This window comes from Eptatretus burgeri, chromosome 11 (assembly GCF_056783735.1).
Source record: "Eptatretus burgeri isolate ZD-2024b chromosome 11, Ebu_testis_v1, whole genome shotgun sequence".
In the NCBI taxonomy this organism is placed as follows: Eukaryota; Metazoa; Chordata; class Myxini; order Myxiniformes; family Myxinidae; genus Eptatretus; species Eptatretus burgeri.
The window spans coordinates 20,436,037-20,449,578 of record NC_140971.1 but is presented as its reverse complement, the minus strand read 5'-3'; the positions used below and the strand labels follow the sequence as shown (position 1 = coordinate 20,449,578).

The following is a 13,542-nucleotide window of genomic DNA, read 5'->3' as shown; positions in this document are numbered from 1 at the left end:
TGCTTTGACATGTCAAAGCTCAAAGAGGAGCTGAACGAGAAGGTGGCAGGTTGATGGCAGTGCAGAATATGGGACTTTCAAAATGACGTAATCCGCCCCAGAATGCTCGGTGTGTTTGTGCAGAGCGCCCCCTAGCAGCAATATTAATTGGGGAATGTTTCCATATATTGTGTGTGTGTGTGTGTTAGATATGGATTGTTACCGAAGCACAAGAGTTGGAGAATTTTCTCAGCTCACCCAAAGAGCTGAGATCTTGCAGCTTTCCGTACTGCAAAAACTCCCGAAGATGTGGGCTAGTGCAAGGCCTGAAGGATCGTAGACGGGCTTATTCTACCCAAACCCCCGATCATCTTTGCCAGTGAGCGGACTTTGAACCTTGCGGAATGCCTCGTGTGAACATGGCAGACGTAGTTATTTATTTCATGCACACCTGCAATTGGAAAGACCTCCATGAGGGAGACACTGAATCTGGTTTGGGTGCTTCTTAACAGTGATGGGAAGGTCGTATCTGGGGCTTGTGAATGAATGCACAGAGTACATTTAAATTAAACTTTAAAAATTACCCCCGTGTGGGGGTGACGGTCATCTCTATAATACCACAAGTTCTCAATGTTCAGTTCAGGTAACCGCGAAACAGTCAAAACTAACCGTTTAGATTGAAATAGTTCACAGAGATACACAAGGATAATACTAATAATCCGGGGAAAAATATGTCGTTGGGTATCACTCATCGACCTCTACCCACATACCAAATTTCATCAAGATTGGAAGTAAAAAGTCTTCTTTGTACCGGGAGGTGTTTTTGACCATCTTCCAGGTTACGTGGCGGCCAAACGGGACGGAAATTCAAAAATCTGTCCAGTTAGATACAAGATAATATTTTTTACTATCATAATCAATAAACAGTTGCCGAATATCTTGTAGAATGGCAGACGAGATAGGTTTTGAAAATGGCGATTTTTATAACTTACGTGACCTCGTGACCTTGACCCTGACCCTGAACCCGGACAAAAATTATATCGTTGTGCAACACTCATCGACCTCTACCCACATACTAAGTTTCATCAAGATCGGAAAGAAAATTGTTGATGTACGGACGGACGTATGGACGGACGTGTGGACGGACGTATGGATGGACGGATGGACATTTGGTCCGGCTTTATTAGGTCATCTCGGTAGAGATGACCTAAAAATGATGGCATCTACACTGTATCTATAATAGGCTGTATAATCTATAATACACTGTATCTATAATGCCATCTGTCTGTCTCTGTCTGTCTGTCCCACCCTGAAACACAGAAACATTCCTTGGAGAGTAAAATAAATTCAGCAAAAGTTGCTTCAAATTAATCTAAACCAACAGGAAAATTCTAATTTTCTCAATCGGACCAAAAATTGAACCTGGGCGGTGTGTAAGACCACTGCTTCGATTGTTCCCGAATTTTTTTTTTTAATTCTGTTTTTATTGTTAAGAAATATGCCATGATATCTTTGTTGTTCAGAAATATGATGATTTTGGAATATCACAAGACTCGATCCAGTATATTTAATACCCTAATGCTGTCTGTCTGTTCCCCCTGAAACACATAAATCCAGAGCTCCAAGGGAAATGTTAGATTTTTGCATCTATAACTAAAAGGAGAAGTGTGTGTGTGTGTGTGTGTGTGTGTGTGTGTGTGTGTGTGTGTGTGTGTGTGTGTGTGTGTGTGTGTGTGTGTGTGTGTGTGTGTGTGTGTGTGTGTGTGTGTGTGTGTGTGTTTTATCCACTGTCGCTGCTCACTTGTATTAACAAGAAATGGAATAAACTCAACACGGATATTTCTCGTATTTCCTCCACGGATCTGATTTGCATCCAGTAACACCCCAATTATGGTTAACCATTTTGAACTTACCACTCTTTCGTTTCAATGCTGAAAATTATGTTTAATCCTCATCCTCACCCAAGGGGAAATAAACCATTTAAGACCTTGGGTGCGTGTTCACACCCCATGAATTTAAAGCAGTACTAAAACACAGCGCATGGATTATTTCAAAACATAATTTATGTATTTATTATTTGTGATGCCTTTTTGAGAAAATCATACACTTTGTGCCGGTTTATCATTTTTATGGTCATCATGGATATGGGTACCACCACCCTTTCCCCCACCCATTCTCACATGCTCACCCCCCCCCCTTTTCCCTCTCCCTCCCACTCCTTCCCTTCCCTCTTCCTCCCACCCTCCCCTTCCCCTCCCACCCCTTCCCTCCTCCTTCCATTCCTTCCCTCCTCCTCCACAAAAAAATGGTGAAAAATTCTTTTTTCAAAATCAAGCTTCTATTTCTAAGCAACAGTAACATCGTCTTCATTTATATACCTCAATGAATGACAACCATGCATAACCAACACAAATTCAGTTTGGACAACTCCCTCTTATCATGTATAATAATGAAAACTAAACAGTTTTATCTGGGGTGGACCTGCACCCCACTAACAGAACAGTCTGCATCTCTCTATCTGTCTTGAAGAAATGGGTATACAATGAACAGGTAGTTCTGAAAATTCAGTCAAGCCATCTATTGTCAGTGCTGCCTATGACTTCAGACACACTCATCGCAGATCAGGGTGCATGCACTGTGATCAGGACAGACAAAATTGAGGCAAGCATCACAGCGCTTGCGAACCTTGTGATCCAAGATTCTTGGGCAGATGCGACATCGGCCTTGACTTTTAGTGAGATGTTGTTGGACATTTGGCGGAGGTTCCTGAAGGAATCCCATCTGCTTCACGGCGTCTTTGACTGGTTTGCATAAGGTTGTTCGAGCTTGCATCCTTTCCTGGATTAAGCCAAAGACAAGCTGATTGCCCAGCTTGACCAGAAACTTATGCCGACGACATCTTGGTGCTTCTTCAAGCCAGGTGTGGTTGCTACACAGCCACACCACAAGAGCTGCAATGCCAGCAACGTCCACCATATTGAAGAAAACAGACAATGACCACAGTTTCACTTTGCGATGACAAGTTAGAAGACTTGCTCGATGATCCATATTGTCAACTCCACTCTTTATTTTGTTATAGTGAAGAATGATTTCTGGCTTGTGAACATTGGCATTGGCCACTGCCTCATCATGATGCATTGAGGATAACACGATAATTTATTTTCCTTTCTTTGGTACATACGAAGCAAAAGTGAGTTGGTTATTGAAGTCAAACACTGAGGAATGCTCATCCGTTTCCTGCCATCAAAGCCAGAGGTAGATCAGGTTTCTTATTGCGTACAGCACCTACGTATGTGAGTCCCTCTGTCAGCAGATCTTCAACCAAAGGCACACTGGTAAAGAAACTGTTGCCTGCAACATTTCTTCCACTTCTGTACCATGGACCCACCATTGACTTGACAACATTTGCACCTTGATTCACTTCTCTTTGCTGCCCTGTCTGTCGACCCAAATAAATGGCTCCATTCAAAGGATGCGATGAGGTTGAATCACAAGCCCACCATATTTTAATCCCATACTTTGCTGGTTTGCTTGGAATGTATTGTCAAAATGGGCAATGCCCTCGGAACGGAATCAACTGCTCATCTACAGTAATGTCAGAACTAGGTATGTAGAACTTGCGTAGTTGTGCCACAAACATGTCCCAGACGTCCCTTATTGGTGCATGTTTATCTGTTGCCTTTCTCTCTGCTCTGGTGTTATTATTGTCAAATCTTAGAAATCGCAAAATAACTTGGAAGCGTTTCAAGCTCATGATAGCAAGAAAAATAGGGCGAGCACTTTTGGAAGAAGAGAGTTCAACAAGAGATTCATGCTTGCTATGATAAACACCAAGCTCAGATCAGCAGACCAATGAAAGCGAGTATTTCATCTCTCGATGTATAATTCCACACCTTATTCTGTTGATCAGGATGGGTTGCATTTCATTCCCTGAACACACGTTCAGCCTCCCAGTTGGTTTCCCTCATAATGCTGGAAATGATGTCATCAGTAACGTAAAGCATAAACACCTCCTTGGTGGTATCCTTCTGCCCTTCTGCTGATACACGAGGTTGCTGATGAATATCTTGCAGTTGTCTTCTGTGTTGAGCCAGGGAATCTGAAGACCAAACTTTTCCATTCTCTTTTCCAGTTTGGAAGACCAAACTTCCAATCATATTCTTATTTCTAACAGCCTGGGGAGTCTTCTGACAATCACCCTGGTTGTTATCTGCATCAGCCTGATGAGGTTGACTCCTACCCCCTTTTTCATGATCACACCCTCCTTGACTCCTTGCAGGACCAATGGGTCGTTGATTATGCTGAACATCAGCCTGTACCACAGTTGGTCATTCGCTGCTTGAGCTGCGGTGGCATTTTGTTGTTGAGGATCTGGTTGTAACAAGTCATCTTCACCACTCGAGTTTTCAGAAATATGGTCTTCGTCAGAGGAGGAGGCATCAACTGCAGGTACCAACTCATCACTACTGTCAATAGCATTTGAAGAAAAATCTGATTCTTCATCACTGCCTTCAAATAAAAGTCTGACTTTCGCCCAAACTGTACCGAGCACATATTATCGACATGATTTTCTGTCTTGAGCATCTGTACAAAATGGATCAGCTCACCTGAAAACAAATAGAATAATATAGGTGTCGTATTCAAGAAGCTACGAGGGAAATGCACAAAAACAATGGCATAACTCCGGGGTGTGAATGCACCCCACAACAATTTTGGTAATAAGTCGGCCAATTATGCCTCGATCAAATCAAAAATTTAACTACATGGGTGAAACATATGAGGAAACGATGTCATAAAAACACAACCGAAAAGATGGTACTTTCTGAAATATTCAACGGTATATGTGCTTGGGGTGCAAAAACACTCCAAAGGATAGGTAGAAAGTTAAAAGAATTACAATCAGAGATTTTGTGATCGCAAAATTAGAATCGACAGGTTAAAAGTGCCCAGCAGAAGCGAGTTGCTGAAAATACACACAGTGCATGCCTGGAAGGCCTCGTTTGTGTCCTTAAGTCTTTCAAAAATCCCGTATTTGTACACAAAAAACACAAGCAGGTTACAACTAGAGGGGGAGCACTCGGTCGAGTGCAAAACCTCCACCACCAATACTGACTGCTAGGTCACTCAAGTGAACCTGATATCCTATTCATTCAATTTGACGTCAAACAGTGCTCACAGAGTTATAGTTTGCAACTTTCCCTTTTACATACTCAATTCATTCGTCATAACTAGATTCCTTGAGACAGAAATTGATTTTACGTGGGTATATCCACCTGAAGTTCCAAAATTATCCTCAATTATAATTTTGGCATGTTTTTTTGTTGGAAATCACTTATAACATGTAGAAATGCAAAAAAAAAAAAAATCGAAATTATGTTGAAAAAAAAGTTGCAAAAATTTTTTTCTCTATAACAATTTTTTTTTGGGGGGGTGGGGAGGGGGGAAATCACTGAAAACATGTAAAAATACAAAAAAAATCAATTTTTTTTTCAAAATGGCCGCCATAGCGGCCATATTGGACTTTGGACCAAGTCTAAAATCTAGTGGCATGATCCTTGGACCAAACCTAATCACCCCACCAAGTTTCGTCGAAATCCGTCAAAGGTCAGCTTTGGCTGACCAAGGCAAAATCTCGGGTGGCTCCATATCTAAAATTGTTTGGAATATATTATTCTACATGTGTACCAAATTTGGTGCTTTTATGCAAATTTGAACAATTGGTTTGTTACGCTGCAGTACTAGTAACACATCAATAATTTTTAAGCAAATTAGTTCCATATCAAGTACATCAAAGTAAATCAAGTTCCATATCATGTACATCTTACACATATGAATAATGGAAAAATACAATGAAACTGAAGCATAATAAATTTTGCAAGCACAACTATGTGAAGTTCAAAATTACATTTTCCTGCTTTTTTCTATGGAAAATTTGTCAATGATACTGTTTGTGTCAAGGAATTGTAGGAAGTCAGATTCAATGTATAGTAATGAAAGTGAGTTTAATCTAGTTTGTCCCAAAGTTGATCTCAGGTGATTCTTCACCCGAGATAGAGCAGAGAAAGACCTCTCTCCTTGACAGTTTCTAATGGGGATGGTAAGGAACATTCTTACTAAGATACTAATGTTTGGAAAGGCAGTTGCCAAAATACCATCTTTAGACCTCAACAAAGTGGAAATGTTTGTCACTGACCTGTCATATTCAGAAGACAAAATGTCTTGAAACTGCAAAAATTCATCTACAACAGATGCTTCCAGGTCACTGGAATAGGTACTGACAAGGAGTTCCAGTTGAGCTTTGAGGTCATCATAGTTCATACTGTCATACTCTTAAAAAGCTAAACAGCTTCTTTATTTCTGAATAGGCATTCACTGTGCACTCTAATTCATTCCAAAGGCAATCTAATATTGTGTAAAAATTGTCCACCATGAACTTCTGACGTGGATCAAGATGAGTTTCTATCCCAACTGATTCATCAAATAATTTTTTTCTCTTTTTTGTTCTTTTTGTTGTATCTGTGTAGATAGGAATCAATTCGACTTGCTGCAACTGCCCTTACACCCCAAGCAGTAACTGAGTTTTTATGCTCTTTACTACTTTCATGTTCAGCAACTCTACGCTGGCAATTTTTCCAGTCACTAAACCCACTTGTAAAACAATGAGACTTGCTTGCTGAACGTTTTGCCTGGAACACAAAATACATCGCCAGTTTTTGTAGAATACACAAGCCATTCCCTTTTAACTTTTTCATCATTTGCCATTTTACGTGAAAACAATGATATGGGCACATATCAAACTCTTTCCTTTTCACCCTCACCCACACTTCTTGCGGATTTTGAGAAGTCACCTTGTTCAAAGTTTTGATCAAGAGGATGATTTACTAAATATTCAATTAATTTATCATCAATTATCTGCCAGTCAGCTGGATCACTCGATACACACAAATCAGCACTAACATCTTGTTCCACAGAATGTTTCTTATCGGTCAACTGAGATGAATCGGATGAAGCTTCAATGGCAGGTGGTACTTCTACTTCCATTGCTGATTCACTCGATATCTGTGACTGTGACTCAGCTGACCTTGCTTCGTCGTGGTCATCGCCTGGGAGTTTACCGTCACCGGTACTAGGCTCTGAATCTTCTTTTGGTTTTGGTTTTAAAAAGGTTGTCAGCTTTGGAAGTGATTGGAGTTGTGCAGCTTTGGTTTATTTTAACTTTCTCTTTTGTGAGCCACTCATATATTTCTTCTGGGACGACATAATTAATCGATCTCATGAGAATCCCCAAGATTCCAAGAATAATTCTTTCAGCATAAAGTAATAATAAATTAGTTCAAGTCAAGTATAAGAGAGACCAATATCACAAAATAAGAACACAAAAACACACGTAATATAACAACGAAGTCCACTAAATACAACACGTAATGTATATAATCTACAGATAGATAGATAGATGGTGGGAAACGGGCATTTAAAAATGTACTGTTATATTTTTCGTTACCTTATTTTATTTTATTCATTTTACTATAGGGCCTACTAGCCTACTCCTTGGCCGATCAGAGAACCCACAAGTCCCCGGTGGGCCCCCAGTTACTGGTGGGCCCTAGGCCAATGTTGCCTATTGAAAAATCCGGCCGTGTGTGTGTGTGTGTGTGTGCGCGCGCGCGCGTGCGTGTTCACAAAGCATAACCTCCTCCTTCTTCGTCTTCTTCTTCTTCCTCCTCCTCTTCCTCCTCCTCCCTCTGTCTCTCAGGGTATCTGGACGGTGGTCATGTCCAGACAGGGTTTATCTCCCGACGTGTCCAGATGGGAGTTTGTCTCCGGACGTTGTTTATGTCCGGACAGGAGTTTGTGCCCGGGCGGTGTTTATGTCCAGACGGGAGTTTTTCTCTGGATGTGGCCAAGCATTGTTTGTCTCCGGACAGCTTGGCTCCAAACGTGTCCAGGTGGTGTTTATGTTTGGATGGGAGTTTGACCCCGGACGCGTCCGGACAGTATTTATGTCCGGGCTGTGTTTGTCTCCGAACATATCCGGGCGGTGGTTATGTCTGGATGGCAGTTTGTCTCTGGACGCGTATCTCCATATGTGTCTGGAAGGTGGTTAGATCCGGATGGGCTTTGTCTAATGATGTGTTCAGGTGGGAGTTTGTGTCCGGATGGTTGTTTATCTCTGGACATGTCCGGGTGGTGTTTGTCTCCGGACAGCTTGGCTCTGGATGCGTCCGGGCGGTATTTATGCCCAGGCGGTGTTTGTCTCCGGACAGCTTGGCTCTGGAAACGTCGGTATTTCTCTGCACGTGTTTGGGCAGTGTTATGTCTGGCTGGGAGTTTATCTCCGGACGCGTCCGGGCGGTGTTTGTCTCTAAACGTATCCGAGTGGTGTCTATGTCTGTGCGGGGTTTGTCTCTAGACGTGTCCGGATGAGAGTTTGTCTCCAGACGTGTCCGAGCGGTGTTTGAATCCGGACGCGTCCAGGCAGTGTTTGTCTCTTGATTGTGTTTATCTCCAGGCATGTCCGGGCGATGCTTATTTCTGGGTGGTATTTATGGTATGACCAGTTGAAAATGGATTTCAGACATTATTTTGTTTTCATCTTCACTGTTATTCCATGTCGAGAATCACTTTGATGAGACAGAATGAATCGTAATTGATACTCCACCGCACGTCTGTCTTCCCTTCCTCTCACCTCTCACTGCCTTCCCTCCCCCTATCCTCACTCTCCCTCCCTCCTCATTCCCCCTCCCTCCTCATTCCCCCTACCTCCTCTCTCTCTCTCTCTCTCTCTCTCTCTCTCTCTCTCTCTCTCTCTCTCTCTCTCTCTCTCTCTCTCTCTCTCTCTCTCTCTCTCTCTCTCTCTCTCTCTCTCTCTCTCTCTCTCTCTCTCTCTCTCTCTCTCTCTCTCTCTCTCTCTCTCTCTCTCTCTCTCCTTTCCACCTCTATCTCCTCACTCTGCCCCCACCCCTCTCTCACCCCTCCCCCCTCTCTGAGCCAAGGTACAGAAAAATGTCAAACTTGCCTTGCGAGTCATGTTAAAATATAACATTAAATTTAAACAAGTGCTTCCTTGATCATAAACTGACGAGACGGATGGACATGAACCAATTGCTTAAACCCGCTTTTCACTTCACGTACATGTGGGGTAACAATAGGAGGGGCCAGAGGTGAAACCGCGTTCAGTGGTCAGTGAAAGTAGAAGAGATGGGGAGTAGGTCCACACAGACTGTTTAAAAGATGGGTGAAGGAATGTTCATCAATTACATTCTCACTTCCTTCACTCCCCTGGTGAGTCAATGAAGAAAACTGTTCATCTCACCATCTCATTGCAGTCACGTGATCGAAAGAAAGAGTGAATGAATGAGTGAATGAATGAGTGAATGAATGAGTGAGTGAATGAGTGAGTGAATGAGTGAGTGAATGAGTGAGTGAATGAGTGAGTGAATGAGTGAGTGAATGAGTGAGTGAGTGAGTGAATGAGTGAGTGAATGAGTGAGTGAATGAATGAGTGAATGAATGAATGAGTGAATGAGTGAGTGAATGAGTGAGTGAATGAGTGAGTGAGTGAGTGAGTGAATGAGTGAGTGAATGAGTGAGTGAATGAGTGAGTGAATGAGTGAGTGAATGAGTGAGTGAATGAGTGAGTGAATGAGTGAGTGAATGAGTGAGTGAATGAGTGAGTGAATGAGTGAGTGAATGAGTGAATGAATGAATGAATGAATGAATGAATGAATGAATGAATGACTGACTGACTGACTTGTATTTCTATACTGGAAACGCGCGATGGCACTGACGAGTCAAGATCGAGACGTCAGGCTCAATCGTTAATATTTCAGGTTAAACAAGATTTATCATTTAGCATCACTGACGGACGCAATGCCGATATCACGTCCACATGTAACATTACATAACGTCACGCCGTATTGAGATTACTGTGTAATAGGCTTCGATTATAAATTTACTGTCCCGGCTCACCTGGGCCCGAAACCCAGCCTTGGTGGCCATTCCGCGCAATCATATAAATCCTAATAAGCCTGCTGCTGCTGTTGTTGTTGTTTTTTTGTTTTTTTTCTTTCAAATCCAATTGAAAAATTGCGCTATTACGTCACAATCACATTTCTATTAAATAAACAAAGCGATTTTAAATATTAATATTTCGTTTTGGAATAATGATCAAGTTATTCAAAAAGGTGTGCGGTGTAGTGGTATATAGTAGGCGGTGTAGGAGAGGTACAATCTAGGCGGTGTATGGTAGACGACCCGCGTGATGGAATTTCTTTGATGAGGTCACTTATTACGTTTCATATATATATATATATACAGTATATCCTTTTGAATGCCGTCCATTGTGATATTGGACAAAATTGACGAGTCTTTACACAGCCGATTCACGAACAAACTGTCATCTCCGAAGCAGGAAAAAGAAAGCAAACAGTGACACACCTTCCTTCAGGAGTCCATGACAATACGGACGAACAGCTCGAATGTAACCTTATAAAATGCCTCCGTTTAGAATTCGTACCATTGGTGGAAACAGGCGAGTGGGAATTGTGGCGCGAAATTTACACGAAGTTCGATTAAAGGCGCTGTTCAAATTAAACGTGAGTGTTGTGCTCTTCTCTTCTTCTCTTCTTCTCTTCTTCCCTTTTCAATCCTCTCGACTGTTTTTTTCACAGCAGGTTACACACATTCTCTTTCTTTTTCTTTTTTTAATAATTTTTCTCGACCACCCTCCTTTGACCGCAATCTATATAAGCCACTCAGCGTCGCAGCAGGTTACACATTCTTTTTTTTTTTTTCTTTTTTTTATAATTTTTCTCGACCACCCCCTTTAACCACAATGTATATAAGCCACTCAGCGTCGCAGCAGGTTACACACATTCTCTTTTATTTAAAATAATTTTCTCGACCACCCTCCTTTGACCACAATCTAGATAAGCCACTCAGCGTCACAGCAGGTTGCACACATACTCTCTTTTATTTTTTTTTTTATAATTTTCTCGACCACCCTACTTTGACCACAATCTAGATAAGGCACTCAACGTCGTTTTGGGGTTTTTTTTCCTGAAAGTCGAATTTTGAAAACATTTTAAGAAGAAGCAGCAGGAGTCTGTTCAGTTACCAAGTTTCTTCAGCACTCAATCAAGCGCTCCATTTGAAACCGTTGATAAGGAACGGCTAGCTTGGCAAGCGCTTGCTCGAGCGACTTTGCAACTGAACACACCGAGGTGCTCCACGATGCAACCGTCTTTGTCCATACAAATGTTGAACAGCTGTGTTCCGTTAGTAAGCAGCTCGCTTGATCCAAAGCGCTCAAACTTACACTGTAACGGAACGAAGCGCTCGGCACTGCTTCACAAAATGGTGGCATCTGTAATGTACTCGATAGACAGGGACGAGGGTTCTGAAGTGGGAACAACAGGTTTTATTCGGACATGGGCACAACGCAGCACAGCACAGGGTCACATGACTGCTTAACCACGCCCCCTTGCACCCGTGCTTGCATACATTATCATCAACTACTGATACATCGTTTATTTATTTATTTTGGTTTTATTTTTTTATTAATTAAATATATATATATATATATATATATATATATATATATATATATATATATATATATATATATATATATATATATATACACACACACACATCATAGACTCCTATAGAGAAGGACTGGAACGTCACGATCTCGGGGTTTGTAACTTGAGTCTGAAGGATTAACTTGAGTCCGGAGCTAAAATGACTTCTCGAAGGGCTAGAGACACTCTCTCGGGATCCATACAGGGGTTTTTGAGGACGGCAAGTTCAACAGTGTCATTTTCAACACCACCTGAGGTCATCTTCAAGGTCAAAAGGTCATATTTAAAGGTCAAATTCTTTGTGTTGTTTCCTGCTTTGGTGACAATATGCCACGTCGTTGCAGCTGTTTTGGTTGTCGAGGAAACTATGAAGGGACGCCCTATGTAAAGGTCATATCCTTCCCAAAAGATCCTGAGGAGAGGGAGAGATGGATATTGGCAATGCCAAATGAGAAAGAAAGCTTGAGGTGCTAAAAGGATATATATATATATATATATATATATATATATATATATATATATATATATATATATATATATATATATATTTGTGAGACACATTTCAATTGTGATTGGGTGTCAGTTAGGGGTGGCAAATGACCCAAAGAACCCCCATCAATATTTCCTGGAGTACCGAAATCAGCTTTGAAGCAGGTGACCTCAGCCCCACGCCCAACATCATCTTCTACGTCAGAATCAAGAGCTAAGAAGATGCAGGCAGCTGATGAGGCTGCAGACAATATCCAAGATTTTGACCAATTCTGTGCTAAAATCAGCTCCTATTTTCCTGGCTTTAACATCTTAAAAGACCAGGAAAACCTTTACCTATCAAGAACTGATGCTACTGGACAAACTGTCAAGCAGTTCTTTCATTTCCAACAAGTTGGCTCACCTTTTGGATTTCTATTCTTGAATAGAGTTGAGAAAGATGGCATTGAGGTGCCCAAACGACTTTTTCCTTTGCAGAAGAACAGCCTGCTCTCAAAATGGTCCCAGATTAGATCCATAACTGACCAGGTAAACATCTATGAATGCACAAGCAAGGAAATTCTTCAGCTTGTAATAAGCCAGCTCTGTTGGATGACTGAGGTACACGAGCTTCCTCATTTCACCTTCCTTCCGTCGCAGCTGCATCTTATGTTCAAACCTCTTGATCGTCGCCGATTTGATACTGATTCTATGATTTTCGCAATGCAGCTTCACAACATATCACCCAGTGCATACAAAATGATTCGTCGATCCGGCTTAATCATTCTACCATCAACAAAAAAGGTAAAACGGATGCTTGCTAGTAGTCAGCAGGACTCCAACCTCAAAACCTTGTTCGACCAGGTTAAACCACAGCAGCGTTTGGTCAATTTAATGTTTGACGAGGTAAAGCTGGTCAAGACATTGCGATTTTCTGGAGGGCATGTTGTAGGATATGCTCAAAATGCAGCAGCGGGTGATGAACACGAAATGCTTGCTTCACATGCTATGGTTGTTGAAGTTGCCTCCCATTTCGGTGGTCCACACTATATTCTACGCATTTTGCCCTGCAAAAAACTAACTGCCGATCAGCTGAAGGAACTCCTTATCGAAGCTGAATCAGCTGTAGTTGGTGCTGGCGGTACTGTGATTTTTTTGATATGTGACAATTGCAATACCAACCGCAGTGTTTATTCAAAACTTGGAGGACCAGGAAGTTGCCAAGTGCTGTCAATTCAAGAGCAATCTATGTTCTTAGTGTACGACTACGTGCACATCTTCAAAAATGTTCACAACAACTGGATTACTGTTGATGGCAAGACACTCTCATTTGTCGTAGATGGTAATGAGTACATAGCTTACTGGAGTGATATTCAGAAGGTTTATGAGATCGACCGGGCTACTGCTATTCGCTTAACCAAGCTGACGCACACCGCTGTTTTCCCCAAGCCCCTTCAACGCCAGAGCATACCATTGGTATGCCAAGTGTTCAATGACAAGACTGTCGCTGCTT

General features: G+C 41.8%; 2 protein-coding genes across 9 annotated transcripts in view; one reads left to right on the top strand and one right to left on the bottom strand.

The window, feature by feature from the left end:
- Positions 1-10,565, bottom strand: part of MTHFS (methenyltetrahydrofolate synthetase) — a 43,145-nt gene extending 32,580 nt beyond the window's left edge. For 3 of the 6 annotated variants that reach the window (XM_085845454.1, XM_085845455.1, XM_085845457.1), the window contains exon 1: positions 9,949-10,035. In XM_085845454.1, the coding sequence (XP_085701580.1) occupies positions 9,949-9,978 (30 nt within the window). In that variant the 5' untranslated portion in view covers positions 9,979-10,035. Of the gene's footprint in view, positions 1-9,948; positions 10,036-10,416 lie in introns of those variants that run through there. The other 3 variants (XM_085845456.1, XM_085845460.1, XM_085845458.1) reach the window with 3 other exon arrangements.
- DFFB (DNA fragmentation factor subunit beta) overlaps positions 10,417-13,542 on the top strand; it is a 28,284-nt gene continuing 25,158 nt past the window's right edge. For all 3 annotated transcript variants that reach the window (XM_085845453.1, XM_085845451.1, XM_085845452.1), the window contains exon 1: positions 10,417-10,574. In XM_085845453.1, coding sequence (XP_085701579.1) covers positions 10,473-10,574 — 102 coding nt within the window. In that variant the 5' untranslated portion in view covers positions 10,417-10,472. The remainder of the gene's footprint in view (positions 10,575-13,542) is intronic.